This window comes from Python bivittatus, unplaced genomic scaffold, assembly GCF_059951505.1.
Source record: "Python bivittatus isolate LINGU-HERP-01145 unplaced genomic scaffold, Pbiv_v1 ctg000010_np1212, whole genome shotgun sequence".
Taxonomy (NCBI): Eukaryota; Metazoa; Chordata; class Lepidosauria; order Squamata; family Pythonidae; genus Python; species Python bivittatus.
In genome coordinates this window covers 2,454,022-2,476,208 of record NW_028277029.1, presented here as the reverse complement: position 1 = coordinate 2,476,208, position 22,187 = coordinate 2,454,022, and the positions used below count along the sequence as shown (strand labels likewise).

General features: G+C 44.2%; 1 protein-coding gene across 5 annotated transcripts in view; it reads left to right on the top strand.

Moving 5' to 3' along the window:
- PPARA (peroxisome proliferator activated receptor alpha) overlaps positions 1 to 16,431 on the top strand; it is a 33,055-nt gene extending 16,624 nt beyond the window's left edge. For all 5 annotated transcript variants that reach the window (XM_088147598.1, XM_088147852.1, XM_007425927.4 and 2 more), the window contains 5 exons: positions 3,502 to 3,662; positions 4,362 to 4,500; positions 7,681 to 7,883; positions 10,811 to 11,258; positions 12,119 to 16,431. In XM_088147598.1, coding sequence (XP_088003724.1) covers positions 3,502 to 3,662; positions 4,362 to 4,500; positions 7,681 to 7,883; positions 10,811 to 11,258; positions 12,119 to 12,366 — 1,199 coding nt within the window. In that variant the 3' untranslated portion in view covers positions 12,367 to 16,431. The remainder of the gene's footprint in view (positions 1 to 3,501; positions 3,663 to 4,361; positions 4,501 to 7,680; positions 7,884 to 10,810; positions 11,259 to 12,118) is intronic.
- The last annotated feature ends 5,756 nt before the right edge of the window (positions 16,432 to 22,187 follow it).

Here is a 22,187-nt window from a genome sequence, read left to right as displayed (position 1 = left end):
TTTGTGGAGGTAATTAGCATGTTAAAATGTGTATCCCCAGGGACCCCCACGTGGGCTGCACCCATCCTATAAAGCATGACGTTCTTTTCATTACTTCTGGAATTCTTTTTGAGAGGAGAGGAGATGAAGATGCTGAGAAGGACACCATTCGTACAGAAATATAGACCTGATATAGAATAAGATTTATTGGGAAGAGGCCTGCATTTTTATAAGATAAATTGCAGTGACTTAAATTCATTCTGGTCATCTTAGCCTTTCAAGAAACTGAATTCAAATTAAGCAAAAAGACCTTCTTTATATAAACGTTGCTTTCCACGGTGGTGGTGGTGTATTATGTTCCAAAAGGGATATTTTCTGTTTACCTCTCTCGGTCACTTTTGGAATGCAGGCAGTTGCCCTGCATTCAGAACTCCAAGTTGAACCTTGAACCAACTACCTGGATGACATAGCAAACTAGCCGTTTGCTTCAGGGTGTAGCAGAAAAACTAATGGGCAAAGGAAAAACATTACGCTTTGGAGTGACTTTAGTATGAGCTACTTAATAGGGAACACGCTGTCTGGGAAGGTGGTGGATCTCATTTGAGGTTGGGAAGCAGAAGGTTATGCTGTCCTTCAGGGATGCCTCAAGAGTAGGTACTCCGCTTTGGCAAGGCCTGGACTGGATGCTCTTAGGGTCCCATCAAGAATTCTTGTCCCCGTGAATATTCCTGCTTTGGCTCCTGATTCACGCTGTTCAGACTTTTATTTGGGAGGGGGGAAAGGGTGATTTTCAGGACTGAGAAAGTGATAAAGGATACCTGTTTTCTTCCAGTACTTGAGTTTTTCTTGTGATGCTACTTGATGCTAAAGCAAGGGTGGCCAACCCCATCCTTTTGCAGCTCCTGAAGCACCCTGAGATCGTGCTGCAGAAATTTAGTGACAAACTATCCAAATTACGGAGTGGGGACATTGTCTGGCTTAAAAACAAAACAAAAAAGTGGAAATGCTGGAAGTTAATTACTTGCCCATGAATGCCCCAGCTCTCCCAAACGAGGAAACATGGACCACTGTTTTTCAGCACCGTCCCTTCCACTGTTGGCGCTACATCAGCAGAAGGCCTTCTGCAGCTTGCTGGCCATTTAAGAGGCTCTGTTTGGCCCCCATCCTGAGAAACCTTTCCCCCCCCTCCGCTGACGGTTTCCAGTCCTGAAACAAAGTATTTGGAGGAACAAGAAAATTCAGTTCAGGCCTGTAGTTCTAGAAATGGGAAGCAACGTAGTTGTCAAACTCTTGGTTCCTCCTTCAGACATTTGTGTGAGATAAGACTTCCCTTCCTTTATTTATTTATTTATTTATTGGATGTCTCCCCTGCCCATCTCCCCCACAATAGGGGACTCTGGGCGACTTACAAAAGACATTAAAACTATAAATATATGTAAAACACATAAAACATCCAAAATTTAAAACAATACTAAAAAAGGAAGATCCAAGAAGATGGAAAATCAGGCTGCGGAGAGCTGGCCACTACAGGGCTAGCCATCCCCCTGCTTGAAGTATTCCCTCCCCGCCCCAGGCCAGGTGGCAGAACCAGGTCTTCAAGGCCCTTCGGAAGGCCAGGAGTGAGGGGGCCAATCGCATCTCCGGGGGCATATGTTCCAAAGGGCGGGGGCTACCGCAGAGAAGGCCCGCCTTCTGGACCCCGCTAGATGGAGTTCTTTTACTGAGGGGGTCCGAAGCATGCCCTCTCTGTGCGACCGGGTGGGACTGGGTGAAGTCATAGGGGAGAGGCGGTCCCTTAGGTAACTGGCCCCATGCCATGTAGGGCTTTAAAGGTAATAACCAACACCTTGAATTGGACCTGGAAGCAAACTTGTACCCAGTGCAGTTTGCGGAGCAATGGTGTTACATGGGCCCTTCTCGGGGCTCCAAAAATAGCCCACGCGGCCGCATTCTGGGCCAGCTGTAGCTTCCGGATACTCTTCAAGGGTAGCCCCATGTAGAGTGCATTGCAGTAGTCTATCTGGGAGATAACAAGGGCATGAGTGACCGTTCGAAGGGCATCCCGATCCAGGAAAGGGTGTAACTGATGCACAACCTGAAGTTGTGCAAAGGCCTTCCTTGCCACGGCTGCCACCTGCTCAAGCAGGAGCCGTGAGTCTAGGAGGACCCCCAGATTACGCACTGGGTCTGTCTGGGGTAGTGCCACCCCATCCAGCACCAAGGATGACAAAGTCCCGGATACAGAGGAGCCATTGACCCACAGCCACTCCGTCTTACCAGGGTTTGGCCGAAGCCTGTTGCTCCCCATCCAGACCCCCACAGCCTCCAGGCACTGAGAAAAGGCGGCCACAGCATCACTTACTTCACCAGGGATGGAGATGTATAATTGCGTATCATCAGCGTACTGATGCTACCTCATCCCATGGTGGCAGATGATCTCACCCAGCGGCTTCATGTAGATGTTGAAAAGGAGTGGGGAGAGAACCGAACCCTGCGGCACCCCACAGAGGAGGGGCCGAGGATGGGACCTCTCGCCCCCTGTCACCACCGATTGGGACCGGCCCTGAAGAAAGGCGAACCAGCACAAGACCGTGCCGCCCACCCCCAATTCCCTGAGCCGTCCCAACAGGATACCGTGGTCGACGGTATCGAAAGCCGCTGAGAGATCAAGGAGAGCAAGGATGGCTGCACTTCCACCATCCCGCTCCCGCCAGAGATCATCCATGAGTGCGACCAATGCCGTTTCCGTTCCATAGCCAGGCCTGAAACCTGACTGGAAGGGGTCCAGACAATCTGTTTCCTCCAGAACCCTTTGGAGCTGTGAAGCCACCACTTTCTCAACCACCTTCCCCAGAAAGGGGAGGTGGGAGACTGGACTAAAATTGTCCAGTACGGTGGGATCCAGTACGGTGGGAGGGTTTCTTGAGGAGGGGGTGCACCAACGCCTCCTTGAAGGCAGCCGGAAACACTCCCTCTTGCAAGGATGTAGTAACCGTCGCCTGGATCCAACCACATGTCACCTCCCGAGCTGCTTTCACCAGCCAGGAGGGGCATGGTCAAGATGGCAAGTGCTTTGCTTTCTGTATTCCTTTTCTGCTTTGTAAGCTCAGCCTGTGTCTTAAATTTCCCTCAGCCTTAAGTAGAGGTCACTTCCAAAGTCACCTGCCTGAATTTGGAGTAAGAGTGAACCGACGGGACAGCATGGGGTGTGCCAGGACAAAATATTCCCGCCCTTCCACTCCTTCTTGCCCACTTTCCTGTTCTTCCTGCAAGTCCCCAGCATTCCCAGGCAATGGAAGAAGCTTTGTCCACATAGGGCTAGGTTTTAAAAGCTTCCCTTCCTCTGGAGACTTTTTCTGAGCGTATGTTGGGTGTCTGTAAGCTTTGGGATTCCTCCGTTTCTGATCTCTTGAGCATCTAGAGTGCCATTCTGGCTAGAACTACTCAGGTAATGGGGTTCGAGGTAGGTGGACGGGGATGACCAGAGCTTTTGCTGAGGGTTCTTCTTCCTTCCCTTTGTAGATTCTCTTTCACCAGCATCAAGCCCCTCATCTGTGAATCTTGCCGCTCTTCCAAATAGCAAAGATGAGCTCCCCAGTGTGGTTTTAAACATTGAATGTAGAATCTGTGGAGATAAAGCATCGGGCTATCACTATGGAGTCCATGCGTGTGAAGGCTGCAAGGTATGTCACCAGCACGCAGCGCTGAACGTGTTTTTTTACAATGGCACCAAACGTTATGGGAAGCGTGAAGGATAGCATAAAGCAGCAGTTGTCAGCAGAGCTATTGAGAAGCATGAAAATGAGATTCTCCCTCATAGCGCAGAACATACTTTGTGGAGAACATCGATTCTTTTGCGCACACGCAGCTGTCGAAAAGTTGCTCATCTCGGCATTAGGTTTAAGAGACCTTAGGCCGTCTCCCTCTCCAGGGAGAGCAATTCCCTATTTCTTAACGATGTTGTAAAATACCTGCAATTTCCAGGAATGTAACCGAGATGTTGAAGAGGAGGGGTTTAGCTGTTTACTAACGGGAGTCCCCGCGTGACTGGATTTGTGACCTTTGAAGCTAGGCCTGGAAAAGTTGGAAACAGATTAAGTTCCTGAAAAATGTTGATCTTTGGATCTATCAATATGCAGAAATGCTCATTAGAGTAAGGAGGCCTGATGTGCTGACGCCTTACAGGCTAACAGGCCATATTCTGCTAACACAAGCCTGAAGGAGTTCACTGTTACGTAGCCATGTGGAGTCCGAGACGGGCTGCGGCCCTTCCGCTTCCCTTGGTCGCTCTTCTGGCAGCACAGGCGGTTCAAGCACGACTCCAGCACTAATAAGGCCCCCCTTCCAAGTATTTACGCTCTGTTTCCTCATCCCGTCCCCAGGGCTTCTTCAGGCGAACTATCAGGCTAAAACTGGTTTACGACCGATGCGATCGCAACTGCAAAATCCAGAAAAAGAACCGTAACAAGTGCCAATACTGTCGTTTTCAGAAGTGCCTTTCCGTTGGAATGTCTCATAATGGTAGGTAAGGGCATCCCTCGGTTTTGGATGCGCCAGCTGAGGTCCTCTGCGCGGGGGTAAAGCGGAAGGGGCTAGACCCATCCAACGAGGCGTAACCCCTGCTGTCCTAGACCGTTTGCCCACTTGTGCCGGAAAAGTGAACCTCAGTACAAACGCAACGACGCCCTTGCACAAACACTTGTGCAACCTTTTGTTAATCTCTAACCCCGCACAAATGTTGTACATTAACCTATACATAGCGGGATTTAGCTCAGTGCTGTTTCCTTCCATTTATGTTCTTTGAACATAATCCGCTATACTGAATGTCAAAAGGGCAGGTAAATGCTTCTTTCTTTCTTTTTTTTTTAGTTGAGCAATTCCAAAGCTTGATATGGAATTAATTCCTTGCTGTGTCATGACCTAGCAAGAGCAACAGAATCCTACCTGGCCTTGAGCCATTCATTTATTGCAGGGACGGGGGGATCTGATGACATCTCCCCGATTGGCTAATCATTCTGTCTGCTTATTCTGTTCTTCCTTCCTCAAGGTATTTCTATGTACAGGCAAATTGGTGCGACATGTACCTTATTTTTGGTCTCCGGATTGCCATGGTCTTTAAAAACCACACATATATGCTTACATTTATTTTAGGTTTCATTTCCTCTGCCATCTCACACTGCAGACCCAAGAGAGGCTACGGTGTAAATCCCGCAAAGCTTGTAGGATTAGTATAGCTTTTACTCATGGTTTGAAGAGCAGTAAGCTACCTTAATCCTAAATCATGAACAACACTTTGTTTTGTCTTAGAATTCATTTGTGTTGGAGGTGTCTGACAAGAATTGCAAATCTTTTCTAAGGAATTTCTGACACAATGTGATGGCGTGTCTGTTCCTCAATAAAGGTTTCAGACTGAAATTGCTGCACATCCTACCATCTGCTTTCAAGCACCAGTAACCATATTTTAGTTTTACGTAGGATTTTGGGGCTTTCATTTTGCGCCAGCCTTTTTTTTCTGTAAATGCTAAAGGAATATATTTAGTTATTTCTTTAGATATCTTCCCCTGTCATACCTAGAGAGAGTGAAGCAGGTAACAAGTTTAGAAAAAGGAGACATGGCATTTAGGCAGTCCAAATATACAACTGCCGTGAAAGAAGTTTTCCATCTCTGATTACTAAATACTTTCCCACGTGGGAAAGAATCTCGCACCACTTTGGTGAAATTCTCAAGCTTCAGCTTCACAAAGACTTTGGAGCTATTGAGTTCCAAAAAGACAGAGCCCTTCCTCTCGGTTCCCGAGTTCCTGGATCTCAGAACTGCATCCAGGATGTGCAACAGAGCTTGAAGATGCAGATAATACTGGTGGTATATAGTTCCTATGCTACTTTGGTTTGTTAGCTCCAGAAGAATCAGCTAATCCTAAGAACAGAAAGCTGGTTTCTGTTCTTAGGATTAGATTAAGACAGGCCTAAGTCTGAAAGGTCCACTGTTCTCTTTCTGTAGTGTGGAAAGGGGATCTGTAATCCTTGAGGAGTCAGAAGGATAAAGTCAGGTCCTCATTTTAGGAGGCTCCTTTGCAGCCTCTCAAACCAGTCTTGGGTTCAGGTGAAGAGAGACCTCTGAGTAATGGTATACTCGTGATTGCTACGTGATGCTGACACCTAGATTGAAGTTATAATTTTGAGACCCATTTGTAGGTATTTATTAATTCAAGAAGACAATTTTGCAAGGGTTTACTACATTTGAGTTTAACCCCCTTATATGACCTGTGTTGACACTCTTTTCTCCTTATATGGTGTTTCTCAAGCTCAGTGGCTTTAAGATGTGTGGACTTCAACTCCCAGAATTCCCCCAGCCAGCATGCTGGCTGGGGGAATTCTGGGAGTTGAAGTCCACACATCTTAAAGTGGCTGAATTTGAGAAACACTGCCTTATGGTTCCTTTTTCATTAGATCTTCCTTCTTTCTGCTTTTGCTGCATTCCTTAGTACTGGTTCTCTTCTTTGTCTTCTGGAGACGAGTAAACTCTCTCAGATGTATGTTTTCTGAGTTTCTCATTTTGGTTTATTGAGCTTGTGATTTTTTTTATAAGTTTGCATAAAAACAATATTCTTCCGAAAGTGTGCACCGCTGTTTGGATTTGCCTAATGCACATCGTTTTGTAAAGAGTTTCCCTAATGAGATGCATCGTTATACATTTTTTCATGGATACATACGTTCAGCTTCCCTCAGGACAAATCTTTAATGGCAATCCGCATTAACAATTGGGAGGAGTAATTTTGAATGATAATTTTTAGTCCATGTATTGGTTCAAATTCACATGTGAATTAAGTAGATTTCTCCCTTCTCCTACTCTATGGATTTGTTACCCCATAAGAATGCCACCCCCCTTCTTTTGCCTCCTCTTCTTGTGTCTGTTAGACTGTTGTAAAGTTTTCTTTCTTGCTTACCTTTCTTTTTTCCCTTCTACATCTTAAAATAAAATCAGCAAAGCCACCATAGATTTCTTTGCATCTCCAGCTTTCAGTGGTACTTCTCACCCTGCCTCAGTAGAGCCTCTCAATATGATTCAGTAGAGCCTCTCAATATGATTCTCTCTCTTTCCTCCTCCTCACCTTGACCTCTCGGTATATTTACTCTTTTCACACTCACTCTTGTGTGTGTCCTCCTTGAGTTTAGTTTTGTTCTGTTTTTTGCCCTCCTTGAGTTTGGCCACAGTGAGGTAGAGCAGACCATGAAGCATGATTGCAAAAGGTTAGGAAATTGGGGTCAATCCCAGTCAGTGCCCTTGAAATGAAAGGAAGGCTGACCAGCACAGGTTGAATCCTATTGGCTTTCTGATAGGTGTAGTCTTGCTATGTTCAGGATTTGCCCAGAAGAGGTTGGTTGCATATAGATAGAAAGGATGTCTCGGTCAACAATAAGTTGTAGGTAACCCTGGTCTGTTCTCTCCTAATGCCATTGAAGCTGAGTGCATCTACACCAGTGTTTTTCAAACTTGACAACTTTAAGATGTTGGCTGGGGAATTCTGGGAGTTGAAGTCCACACATCTTGAAGTTTGAGAAACACGGGTCTACGCAGTGCTAATCTAATGTCCTCGCACAGCCCAACTTACGGTTGAGTCCAGAATGGGAGAATATAGCTGTGGGCGAGAGAGTGCATGCGTTGTTATGCTCCCTTTGAAATGCTTGTTTTCCCCTCAGCAATTCGATTTGGACGGATGCCCAGATCAGAGAAGGCAAAGCTGAAAGCTGAAATTCAAACAGGTGAACTTTGTATAGAAAATTCCGAAGTCGCGGATCTTAAATCACTTGCCAAGAGAATTTATGAAGCCTATTTGAAAAACTTTAATATGACCAAGCTCAAAGCCAGGCTCATACTTGTGGGGAAAGCCAGTAACAATCCTGTAAGTATTCACCATCACAGAATTGCATAGAAGCAAACCACGTAAATGGCGCACTAATGTAGATCTAAGAGAAGAAATGTGAATGTACTTATAAAGTGACATTAATTAGATAATAATTCTTCTTCTTTCCGACAATAGTGACTTTTGTGATGCGCATATGCTCCTTATATTAAAAAAAGTTTTGATTAACACTGACAACCCTGGGCAAACATACTAAATTGCTTAATTTGTTACATGGTCAGAGTTTCTGTAATTGAGTGACAGCTTTATTTTCCAGATACTTTAGGGCTGTATGTCCCAGTCTTCAGTAAGCAACCAAGACAGTTTACCAAACAAATGAAAATCACAACCCCCTTGCAAAAAAAACCCCTTTTTTGCAATCCAGATAATATCTGGGAATTATATTCAAATAGTGCATAAAATAAGTGGTGGATTGTGACATTATGGTACTTGGGGGTATGATTCGGAGGGAATTCAGCATGCTGAAGCCTCACTTGCTGAATCATGGATGCTTTTCTTAAGACACGTATTTAGGAAATGCTTAGCTAGGAATAGCCACATGCGTGGTCTTTGATTCCAAACCAAGGGCATGGAGGAAAACTGGACATCAGTTTCTGCAATTACTTCCTGTGGAAGAACTAAACTGAGTTTACGTAACGCATCGCTAGAACCGAGTATACAGAAAGGCAGGCAACACGTAACAAGCATTTAAAAACAGTGATGCTGCAGGATCTGGTAAAAATGCTTCTGTGAGAGTAGACCTGACCTGAAGGGAAACATCTATGGCACATTCTGGGATTAAGCATTTTATCAATAAATGAACCCTAAGGGGCCTGGAATCCTTGAGTTTGAAAAGGCCGTTTGTCTAAGCCCTGCTCAGCGTAGAGATCCAAATTCAACCATCCTTAATAAATGGCTCCCTGATATCCACTTCAGCACATGCAGTGAAGGGATCGGCTATCAGCGTGCTTTGGAGGTTAAGCAGTTTTGTCTGCCATTCAGTTGGAATCTGCCCTTCTGTCGCTTAATCCATGATTCCATGTCCTGTGCTCTGGAAGGAGAGAGAACAGGACTTGATTCTCTGCACGGCTGCCTTACAGGGGTGTTAGTCTTCTCCAGACTAAACATTCACAGTCCCTTCCTTCTTTCTTTATAAAATTTAATTTCTAGTCCTCTGATCATAATAAGCCTTCCTTTGTAAGGAGTAAAGAAGATGACCTTGATGGAGGATCTACAGCAGTGTCGTCCAAACTTGGCCACTTTAAGATGAATGGACTTCAACTCCCAGAATTCTTCTTTCTAAAATTTAAAATTTAATTTCTAGTCCTCTGATCATAATAAGCCTTCCTTTGTAAGGAGTAAAGAAGATGACCTTGATGGAGGATCTACAGCAGTGTCGTCCAAACTTGGCCACTTTAAGATGAATGGACTTCAACTCCCAGAATTCCCCAGCCAGCATGGCTGGCTGGGGAATTCTGGGAGTTGAAGTCCACTCATCTTAAAGTGGCCAAGTTTGGACGACACTGATCTACAGGATCGGTTGCCTGGGCTTCTTTCCCCGAGTCATTAATAAAGATATTGAAGAACACTGGGTCCAAAACAGAATCCTGTGATACCCTTGTTAATACTTTATTTCAGTTTTTGAGGAATTATTGATGAGTATGATTTTCATGCAAGCTGTGTATTCGCCTAATTGTCATTGCCATCCAGGCCACACTTAAGTATCCTGCTAATTAGAATGCCATGGCATTCAATAGTTCTTCCGTTGCCAAAATAATTGCAGGAACAATGAAATGCACTTACAGTCCCTCCACTCAGAAATAAATCCCATTAATTTTTACCCCAAGACGTCTTCTAGCTCCCGCTTAATTCCAGCTTTTTATTTTAGATGTAGCAAGTGTGGTTTTCTTTCTCGAATACCTAACCAAAATAACAGACACCTTTTTTCTTTTAAAACTCTAGTCAACAAGCTACTGTAGAGTTTATGAATGTAACATGTAGGAGCAAGGACCACATGGTATGTAATAGAATTCAGACCATTCTTGGGGTGAAAACAGAGGCGTTGTTTTTTCATCTGCAGTGTTGAGAAAGATGGTCCAGTTCATGATGCCAGTTCTTAAGGTTCTGAACCGTTCCGAATATTGTTTCTGTGCTGAGCTGGTAGATTGAAATGAATTTGACAAAGCCGTTTAGCTTTTCTGGAACAATTATGCAAAAGGGATAAGAACAGTGTCTTTTAGAAACAGCATTCCTGTTGATGTGTTTTAACACTGTGTTAGCTGGGGGGAAGGCAAGGCAGGATCCAGCTCAAACAGAAACACACTCAAACTTTTCAGTTCGGGTAATTGAGCAAATGATCGTGATTGTGCAATGATCCGAATTTGCATCACAAGTGGGGCCTCGGAACACACAGGGGCAGAAATGCAGCGTCTGTGTGTGCCCCCGTTTGTTCCAAGGGTGCAAACCTGTTTGAGTTGGATCCTGCCTTGCTTTGCCTCCAGCTAACAGAGTTTGTCCTCCTGCACCTCTTTTCTCTCTGGAGTCAGCCCGCACTTCCTTGGACGTGGTGTGAATCCTGCGCACGAAGGTGCAGAACAAACCTGCCCGATGCAAATGGCTCGCTTTTGTGCACGAGCACAGAAGCAACCCAGGAGTCAAATAATCATTTTTAGTCAGATTTTAGAGTGCGTAATTGCAAGCACAGCCACAGAGAATAACCATGAGAATTACCGGGTATGTGTAATGACCACTATTGCTGTCAAAATACTATATATTCTTTAAATTATTGTTAAGTTGGTGGAGTCCACATTAATCTGTAATAACAGTGCCCGAGGTTCAAAAGGGAACTTCCCGAACCACATCTGTTGCACTGTATTGTTCCTGACAGTTACTTAATTGAAGGACCTGCTCTTCTTCTTTCACTGCAGCCATTTGTCATACATGATATGGACACGTTGTGCATGGCCGAGAAGACACTGGTGGCAAAGCTGGTGGGCAACGGCATCCAGAACAAGGAGGCCGAGGTGAGAATTTTCCACTGCTGCCAGTGCACCTCGGTGGAGGCTGTCACAGAACTTACGGAATTTGCCAAATCAATTCCTGGCTTCTGTAGCCTAGACCTGAATGACCAGGTGACCCTGTTGAAATATGGGGTTTATGAAGCCATCTTTGCCATGCTGGCCTCCATGATGAACAAAGATGGCATGCTTGTTGCTTATGGAAATGGTTTCATAACGCGAGAATTCCTCAAAAGCTTAAGGAAGCCTTTTTGTGATATCATGGAGCCGAAGTTTGACTTTGCAATGAAATTCAACGCCTTGGAGTTAGATGACAGTGACATCTCTCTCTTCGTGGCTGCTATAATATGTTGTGGAGGTAAGCCTTCATTTACCGTTGTCTTTCCTGTAATAGCAGTATGTTTTATGGAGTGTGTCTCTCAATAAGGGTCCTGCTTTCAGCTCAAAAAGGGACCCACTTCAGACTCCAAACAGGTATTCTGGGTTCCTTATATTCTGAATTCAATATTTGTTATTCAGATCTTACCAGAATTATTCCAATATTCTTCTGGCAACTGCAGGAGCGTTTCAGGTTTTGCATGCCGCTCTTTCCATATGAAAGAGTTTGTAACATACTCACTAAAAGGGCTGGAAAAATGGGAGGTAAACAGTTCAAGGTAATTTAAAATTAACAAGGTATAGTTAACCAAGGATCATAATCCCATAAATAGCTACCATGGTAATGAAACCAAAAATTAAAGTTCTGCATCCTTTTCAAAGGCATGCAAAATAATGCTGTTTTCCAACAAGCTGGTACAAGTAGTCCTTATTTAGCGACCACAGTGGGGACCAACAACTCAGTCATTAAGCAAAGCAATCGCTACGTGAAACCGCAACTGTGCTTATGATCTCACTTCAGCTTTCCTTTCCTTTACAGACCTGTGAAGGTCATAAATGGAAGGATTGGTCACAGAATTTACTTATTTATTTATTATTAAATTTGTATGCCGCCCATCTCCCCCCAACGGGTGAAAATTACTTTTTCATCACCGTTGTAACTGCGAACAGCCGCTAAACAAGGCAGTCACTAAACAAGGACTACCTGTATAGTATCTGGGCATTGACAATATAGCCCCTGAGTAATAAAGGGACTTTCACTGGACTAAGTGCAGATAAGTGCTTGATGCCCATTAGCAGTGATAGGATAACATAATACAATATTTTTGTTTTTGAGAACAGATCGGCCAGGCCTGGTAAACATAGGACACATTGAAAAGATGCAGGAAAGCATTGTACACGTACTAAAACTTCACTTAGAAAGCAACCATCCGGATGACATCTTCCTATTCCCCAAACTTCTCCAGAAACTGGCAGATCTCCGGCAGCTTGTCACAGAACACGCTCAGCTTGTTCAGATAATCAAAAAGACTGAATCCGATGCACACTTACATCCTTTGCTACAAGAAATATACAGGGATATGTATTAAGGTGGTTTCAGTTTTGTACCATAGGTAAAGCAGTAGCGACACAACCAGCCACCTCAGCCAGATGGTCTCCGTTGTGCTTCAGATGGAACATTTGCGATCCTAAAATCTAGGTAACTGGAATATCTGCTTCTCTTGCAGGAATTCAGTAATTGAAGGACGTTGCATAATGTAGAGAGAGATGATGATAAGCTGTGATTGATTTGAAATTTGGGCCATGGTGGGAATTTTGTCGTGCCACAACTTAACATAACTCACGAATAGAATGCCTTCTGACGTTTCTGCACTTTTAAGCATTTGTCCCCTGCTTCATTAATGGGTGAAAGCTAGTAGTTTGGACCGGGATCCAAAGAGCCATGGGGGGGGCAGTGGCCGGAAGGGCTCTGAGGTTGTGTTTCTTTCACAGTTTGCAGGATGAATTATATATACTTGAAACTCAGGGATGTTTCGAAAACAGAGAAGGTCAGAGGGTTGGCCATTAAAGGGGGAAAGGGGATATATTTTAGATGCATCTAAATTTGTTCTTGAGATCGGTTGCATTTGGTACTAGATCAGTGACCACAGAAGAGTTTTTTTTTTTTTTAAATACACTACTTTTTTTTGGCTAAGGTTGCAATCCTAAATATGCTTTCCAGGAAGTACGTTCCATAGAACTATGTGAAGCCTCTATAAGGTTAGCTGTGTAGTACCGAAGACTCTGGGTGAGCCCTGATGGAATGGGGGAGTGAAGATTTTCTCCTTCCTTCCTTAGCCCCACCACCTCCTCAAAATGTACCTCTGAGGGCTGGTGGGAGGGCAGAGTCTCGGGGGGGGGGGGCGGGGAACAGCCAAATTTGAAGAGAAGTTGGATTCCATCATTGTGCCGGATCTTAAGGACTTTGGAATCTCGGTGGAATAGGAGCTTCTTCTTACTCTGATATGAATCAAGCTGCGTGACTGATAACCCAGGCCTAAAACCCCCTTAGTTCTACAGACTAAGGTGGGGCTCATAGTTTGGCTTCACTTTGGGTGTCAGCTTGAATTTTCTAAACAAATGATGTCAGACTGGAATTGAAATGGACTGTAATCCCGCATTTAAGGACGAAGAGTACCATGTTTTGTGGAAGCAATGTTGAATACCATCGGCATGTAATTTGCACTGAAATGTGGAAGAGAAATCGAGAGTTACTTAACACTATGGACATTTCCCAGTTTGGTGGTGGTCGAAGAGGCTAGAAGTCCTTTTGAAAAGGGACGAAACTGCAGCCCAATCCTTAAATGGTGGCTTGATTAATCTACAGCAGGGTTTCTCAACTGTGGCAACTTTAAGACGGGTGGACTTCAACTCCCAGAATTCCCCAGCCAGCATATGTTGAAGTCCACCCGTCTTAAAGTTGCCACGATTGAGAAGCCCTGGTCTATGGATTTGTCTAAGCCAAATCTTCCACTTGTAGTGTCTTGTGTATTTTTAAGACAGTGGATGTCACAAGTACCAGCATAGACAGTGTTAGACTTTTAAGGCCTATAGATCATTCAGATAATTTAATACATTGCATTTAGTAACCAGGTATCTTCTAAAACCATAATATTTGAAATGCTTTGTATTCTCGAGGGTTGTTTATTCACCTTTGTTTGGTCATCTGAACACAAATTCCAAAGGGGGCTTGTGATCTTTCAATGCTATATACAACTATCACTTCAGTTTGCCCTACAAAGGCTTTGATTTTGGAAAAATCCCAAATTTGTCTCAGTTAAATTATCTCTCCGGGAGCTCCATCTTGTAAGATCTTACAATAATTTAGGCGTCCGTTTTTGTGGGTGGTACTTTTTTTTAAAAACCCTGATTTCTAAAAATTATGAAAAGTATCTGATGTTTTCTAAAATCAAATTGGAATTATAATTATCTGTATATTCTTAATCATTTTAGGGGTGAGGATTTCATACCATGGAAAATAGGCCTGCTTTCTGCAGAGCTCCAAACAACATTTGACAGGCTAGAAGTTCTTTTATAATCAAAGTGTCTTGGACAAACTGTGTGGAAATCATAGGCAAAAATTGTTGATTTGCGTTATTTAGAAGCCAACTTTCTTGCAGGGAGTGATTTTATTTTATCAGTTTATCCCTTACTTTACTTAAAAGTGGCATTTACTGATACTGGCTTCCAACTGACCAGATCTTTCCCTTGTTTGTAATCTACCATCATTTAAACTGTCATAAGATGCTAGTTCTGAACTTCCCCACATGAAACTGACTCGTAAGAATTAGAATGGGAGAAAGAATTCAGACAGAACGGCAGTTTAAGTGCCAATAAATTTTAATAGAAACACATTGTCTAAAAGTATGGTATAAAACTGTTTGCACTATTATTCAGATTACTCAGGATTGGGGCAATAAGATAGAAATTAACGTTGGGAAGGTTTGTTTCCCCAAAGTAAAACCGACTACCTCAACAAATTGAAAAAAAAAAACCCGTTGTAAATCAAATTGTTCAAGAAATACTAATTTATCATACTGACAGGCTCAGGAAGGCCTGTGCCTGTGAACCAGAAACATTTTTCATACTTTCACCATGTGAACAGTCTTTGGAGATAAAATAAATGTCTTGCTATTCTGCTTTTTAAAAATATATAATTTTTTTTCCCAAAAAAGTGGAAACTTGCATTCATATTATATTATTGCTGCTGGTTTGACCTCTGCTATGTTGGTGTTCTCTGTGTTGCATAACCTTTCACTGCTCCTTTTTACTTGCACATGACGGGAGTTGTGCAAAGGGCGGCCGCATCGACGGGGCACCCGGATTGGCGCGCGCTCGGCTGGATGCCTCCCTGTGAATTGGCAATAGGGGGGTGGGAGGGGAATCTGCCTAAATATTCTTTATAGGTGTTTGTCTCCTAGCACATGAAGTTTAACCAATTTCACACTACGGCAAGATTTTATGCATCAAAACTCTTGTGGAGTACTGATGATTTCTTTATGCCCCTTAGCTAGCTAGCTAGCTAGCTAGCTAGCTAGCTAAATAAATAAATAAATAAATAAATAAATAAATATATTGCTAAGGGGCATATATTTTTATATATATATAGCTAAGGGGCATACAGAATAGAGAGAGAGAGAGCGAGCGCACACTAAGGGGCATAAAGAAATCATTAGTACTGATATATATATCAGTATATATATATATTGAAGGAGATTCTGTTGAAATCAGGTCCAGACACCACATGGCCAAACCATTTCTTGAAATGGCCTGTTTTAATGACCTTGTTTTGGTGAAGAGGAAGCTGGAGCCAGGACCTCAAATGCTATTTTTAGCTGAAACCTAACAGGCAGAATTGTTTGCTGTGTGATGGGGATGATAACGGAGCATTGACCTGATAAGTAGATTTTTTTTCTGAGAAGGGAATTTACACGGGTTGGTCTTCTGCATTGGGTTGAATTCCTTCGTGCCAGAAAGGGCGTTTAGGCTGCCTCGGATGGAGACCGTTGGAACTTCAGTGGGACAACGAGGGTTTCCCAGCACAGACCTACCCTGCTTGCGTCCTCACATTGCATAACCCCACCCTTGTTTCCATCACTTCATGTTTTTGTGGGCGTTGGGGAAGGGATTTTACGCTCATGCGGACCCACCCGCCCTATTTTCTGCCTCTGGTGAGAGAGTTAGGAGGTCATGTCACTGTTTGATTGAACGCACTGGAGGTTTTCATCCATGTCGTGTGAAATTGACATGAACAATCTTACTGAATATTAATGTCACAGGTTTTAAATACAATAGGAGGTTAATTAAATAATAGTAATAATCTAACTGAGATGTCAAGTGTTAGTGGATGAGTGGGAAATCCATTGTGAGCTGGTGGGAAGCATAATACTCGGCTTGTCATCGATGTGCTGATGTGCCAGTTTGAGAGGATCACGTAACGTAAATGTTTACAGTTACTATGCATTCGATTTTTTTGTCTTACGTGGAGAGGATTTAATCTTGAGGCTTCATAGGAATCGTTTGACCTCCCGGATGACTTTCACGAGTAACGAATTTAAATGGAGGGATAACATGCACTGAATTTGCACTGTATTTGTAACTAAAGCTTTTAAAAATACCTTGGCAGCCCCGTAAAATCACCTGTACCGCTCTTGAATCCAATGAGACGGGGTGAGATTCCGGTATCGTTGAAATTCATGGGAGAGATTTGTAGCACCCTTCTTGGTGAATTATGCCAGTTAACAGTGGCAGTTGCCGCGTCTGGCCCCCTTCCGTTGGCTGCGCCCCCTCTGATATCTATAGCAAGATACAAAGCCTTAATGCTTATATTCAGTTCTACTGACTTACATGTTATAAAGACTGACCTCGTATCGGGAACGTCTGCAGCGTAAGGCCACAGAAGTCAAGATGACGGTGGGATTGAGCTCTGTCTGTTCTTTCAGTGCGTCATGGACACACAAGAGCGGGTCACGCTTTGATCGCACCGTCACAGACGCCATCCTGATTTTTTTTACCATGCCTGCAGACACCCCTGCCTCAGGTAAAGCAGTTGTTGGTAAAGGCAGTTTAAATATTTGTAGCTCAAGTTTTGTTTGGAAGCATTCTAGTATAATATTGACAATGTAAGTGATAAATTAAGCGCAACCACCTTTAAAGATGGGTTTTTGCCATGCAAGCTTACGTCAGGCTCATCATGCCCATTTTAAGCAGACGTGAACTGTAATACTGACTACGACTTCATCCATAACTTAATTTTTCTGCACTTTTTTCCTGGTCTGAGGCAGCAATAAAACAAAACCAATGAAGAATTCAGTCAACTGTATTGTACTATAATTGTCTGCTTTCCAGTGCCTTGTCTCTGAATGGTTTGGAGTTACCTTGCATCTCTTAAGCTATTTCCAAGTTGTAGAGCAAAACACCGAAAGGAGATCAAAAATGGGAGCTCATCTCCATATTTAGATTGTACGGAGGCTGCACTTGTACGATTATGACTCAGTGGTTAGGGAAGAATTGTAGATTTAGCCCAAGGATTTAATAGATATTTTTGGTATTCGGCTTCTTTTGTTAAATTGTAAAGTATTCTCACGGTAAACTGAAAAGTCCACAATGGGATGAAAATACTTGTTGACTATAAATGGGCAAATTCCCTTTGAATTCTATTTCCGTGTCAATTCTTGAGGGATCAGGGAAAAAATGAAGCTGAAAATGTTGTAGCAGTTTACTAAGCCGTATCCCAAAGATCGTTGTCGACAAACATTGCGAAGCATCCTTAGTGGTTTGTTTAATGACAGAGAAGGGGAAGAGTTTCCAGTTGGGACTTCGTTTCATGTTTCTTTTCTCACTCCCCTTATAAAGGGCTGGTACCCGGTAATTACGCACCTCAGTAGTTCTATGTCAGGGCACTTTTTGAGCACTTTTACTCCTATAAGTCCCCCTATTATTCCTGTTCCGTAATGGGGGAAGAGAAACAATGCAAGTTTATGCTTCTTAATATGCACAACGTCACCTCTTGGCCATCATCTTGGAACGTATCGGAGGGCAGTTGCTAAGTTCACTTAGAGTTCTTGCAAACTCTACAGAAGCGTGGCGTGTCCCTCAGTGCCGCTCGCAGAATAGGACCAGCTGTTGGTTATGTTTGACATATTCAAGGGAATCAGAGCAGATGCACTATGCATTTTTTAGTCCCGAATTGTATAAAGCAGTGTTGTCCAAACTTGGCCACTTTAAGATGAGTGGACTTCAACTCCCAGAATTCCCCAGCCAGCCATGCTGGCTGGGGAATTCTGGGAGTTGAAGTCCACTCATCTTAAAGTGGCCAAGTTTGGACAACACTGGTATAAAGCGTGGTTCTGCACAGCATCAGGTGGGATGGGGAGCTGTCTGGGGGACGGCTACCTTCTAAGCTGGTCGCAATGCAGATGAGTGAAACAAGATCCCAAGGAGGATCTGGAAGCATCTGGTGAACCAGATTTTGCTTTCCCTTCAGTTGCGAGAAAGAAAGGGTGGATGGCACCAACGTTGCTTTCAGGTACATTTTTTGCTATAGGAAGTTTGAGGAACACTTGGAAAGATGGCTTCTTGAAAAGAATGAATGATCATTTGTCATCTCTTCCCAACTCTAAAGAGAGCATAGGGCCAAACATAGGAAAAAAGATCTTCCTCGATAATAATGAGGAGCAAAAGTAGGTTTTATGAAGATGGAAATTTGGCCTTAAGAGTACTTAAATACCAATCGTTAAAACAGCTTTAACTGACCTCATAAGCAACTACAGAACATCAAGTTAACTTTTTTCCTATCCCACATAGTTTGTGGAAGTTTAAAACGCAGATCGGTGCCCTCCAGGTGGGTTGGGGTTCCACTTGCACAAGCACCCAGGTGTCCAGAGCCAGCCAAGTGATGTCACGGGACTCATGATGTCATTGCACAATTTTTATCTTTTATATCAGCTGCAGCGATGCAGCATTTGTGAGATAACACGCTATGGCGTGTCATTACGGCTTCTGCCGGATGCCTGTGTGCGAGGGCTGTGTTGGCTGTGCCTGCTGGGAGTTGAGGTACATCCAATCTGAAGAGAAGGGTTTTAAGATGCTAGGCAGGGAGACTTGAGAGTCTGGGGGAACCACAAAGAATTATTTCTAGCTGTTGTGATCAATGTACCGTAAAAGCTGAGAAATAAGACAGAAGGAAAAAAACTTGATTTTGAAAAACTTTCCTAGCTTCGGGGGTGATTTGCAGGTTCAAGCTTTGTGCAAAGCACATGTTTATCAATATTGTCCTTAATAAGGAAGATGTTTGAACCAATGTATAATCATGAAACACATTTCACCTGCTTTTTTTAGATGTCAGACTATATCTTAAAATGCATTAGGTTATCCATAATGAGAACCGCGTCACTTTTTTAAGCAAAATTCTGGTGCGCTTCAAGTTTAAGTTACCCTGATTCTAATAAACGGCTCTGGATTCTCATAAAACTTTGGGGAGACCTGCGCATTGGGGACCGCCTGGTTGGAAATGGTGCTGGAACGATATTCAAAGAGGAGCCAGATTTGTCATCCGCTAAACCCGATGAGTTTAGTAACTCTGGGTAGAAATTCAGACCCACAGTGCCCGTGTCTCCTCTTCAGGAGGTCATGGTGAATTGTAAAGTCTGGGATTTATAGACAAGCATCATTGGACCTTTCTCTTGCATTTTAAAATGTAAAACCCCCATTAGTTTCTCAAACCTTGAGTTCGACCCTCTGATTTCCCTATTCAAAGAATAGAGGCTTGTCTAATAAAATAGGTATTTAATGAGTCTGCGGGGATCTTGGTCAACATCTGTGTGTACAGTACTTTAAATTTTTCTGTAAGACTGATGAATGTATGTAAAGAGCAATTTCATTGTGTGATTTTTTTTCCCCCTTGCCTTAATGGAGTCAAATAAAGTATTTCTGTAAAAAACAAAACGAAAACAAACCAACAGTGTGACCTGAGTTTTAATGAAGAGGGCATCCTGTCTCATGGCCCAGGGGAAGAAAATTAATGAAACGGGAAAAGAAGTTGGTAAAACGTGTCATTTGCTGCCCGTGGACCACTTTCTAGCCCTAAAAGATCATGACTTACAGCAAAGGAAATAATAACTGCTCTGCATTTTACGCTCTGGTTTCACCTGTGTGTTGTGGTGGCTAAGTAATTGCTCAAAGAGGGTAGGCGCAGGAGTGTTGGGGGATAGGGTGTGTCAAAAAAGTCAAGATGGCAGCCGTGACCACCTGGTCCAAAGCTCGACAAAGGTGAAAGACTTCTTTTCTTGGCCTCGATATGGAAATGTATTCCCATTATCTACTCTTGGGATAGTTTCAACTCCAGCCCTTGGATTTTCTTGTGACTCTCCCTTCCAGGGACTTGATCAGCAAAGACTAACCACAGGTTGCTATGTAGCTTGGGGGGGCTGGGGGGGGCCTAGGTGCTAATTTAAATTAAGGGCACTTAAAAAAAAAAAAAGCATATAAGCATGCTGTCCCAATTCAGAGGCCAGTTTTAAAAATTAACCGGATGCTAAAGATAGCCTTCCTCACCCAGATGACCATGCCCACGTGCCAAAAGGCACAAGGGTTACCCACCACCTGCTCGCAAGAGGGACCTTTGGTCTGGCAAACACGGCAGAGGGCTTTTGCGTTTCCCCAGTCAGTCTTTCTGCGTTGGGAAGAAGGTGGGAAATAGCCCTGGCCAAAACTTGCAAAAATGTGGGAGGTGAATTATGAGTTGACACCCCCTTAATTCCGTTCCAGATCCATCATTTCAGCGTGGCTGTGCCTGGGGCCAGATTTTCCACCACCAGCCCGACAGAACAAGTAACAGCACAGGAAAGTATTTGCTCTTTGCACCTCCGTGGGACATTAAACATTTACTAGCACGGATTTGGAAGCCAATTCGGTTTATTGTCTCCATATTTTTAGTTGGGAGAGAAGGACACATGATGGACCTTCTGGCCCTCTCACGCAGATCCCAGCTAGAAAGATGCTGCAAGAACCCTGCAGCGTTGTCCAAAAGCCGTAGGTCGGCTAAAACAGAATAGTTCGCAACATCTCTGCAGTGTAGCTCGAGGGTGGGTGGTTTGGGGTCGGTTTCTTTGGTTTGCAATTTCCCCCCTCCCAATTCCCAAGCTTGGGCAGTGCTTGAGGGTCTCCTGCTTTCTCCTGCCAGCGTACAGCACCGTCACCAGCAGCTGCCTCATCAGAAGCTACAGCCGGAGGTTCATAAAGGTGGATCTGAAAGTCACCACGAAGAAGGAAAAAGGGAAGGAGATTCATTGTGTATTATTTTGATTGCTAAAGTTACTTAGTGAAGCCTGAAGGGTCCCCTCTGGCCTGAGTGCTGCTGGGCCCAGACGGAGGGGAGGGGGGATCTTAAAGGGAAGCATTGAGTGGGGTCCTGCGGCTTCCCTGACCGAAAAGAGGACAACGGGACCGCGGGGCGCTCGGCCTTCGGGTCATCCCAAGCGCCAGCGAAATGCAATCATGAGCTCGGTGGAATCTCCCTGCAGGTTAAGAGAAACCCATGATTTTCTACCCTTTGGGGGGGAATCCCTGAAAGAAAGGGGTGGGGCTTCAGCTGCACAGTTTTGGCCACCATCTTGACTTTTTTGACACACACCCCTGGACTAGACAGACCGTTACTTTATTTTAGCCCAAACCCAGGGGTGCAAAAGGAAAACATTACGAACAACAGGCAACAATGCAAAAAAAGACTGAATTGAAACAAGCTGGGATGGGTGTGAGGGGGTGTCCAGCCAGGTCCCTATGCTTTGGCTAAATCTCCCGCCCGCCCCCCCCGCCTTATTTAGCTAGCTGGCTAGCCTTCAAGTCAGCCTTGACTTCTGGCGACTGACTGGACTAGTCCTTGCGGTTTTCTTGAAAAGATTTCGGTCACTGCCGCCTTCTTCCCCAGGCTGAGAGGGGACCAGCCCGAGGCCACCCAGTTGGCTTCGTGCCTAAGGCTGGACCAAAACCAGGATTGTCTGCTCTCTAGCCTGGTGGTTAAGGCCCTTGCGGATCCCCATGAGGCCTTGCAATGCACTCTAAGCTGGGCTGAACCTTCACCTGGTGCAAAACGCAGCGTCGGGGTTGCCAACTGGTGCACGAGACCAGAACCACGTTATGCCCCATGAAATGACCGGCTCCAGTTGCCAGCTGCTTTCCGAGGACAGGTCAAGGAGTGGGCTTCAAACTCGCCACGGCTGCAGTCCTAACGAGCCAAGGGTCCAGCGAGATCGCATGGATCTGCCCAGTGTTGAGAGGTCCCCTCCAAAGCCCCTGTTTGTTGGAAAGGCGTTCCGGGGCGGATGATCTCCAGGGGAGTTCCTCCCTGTCTTTCCGGGAAGGAGTTTCTCAT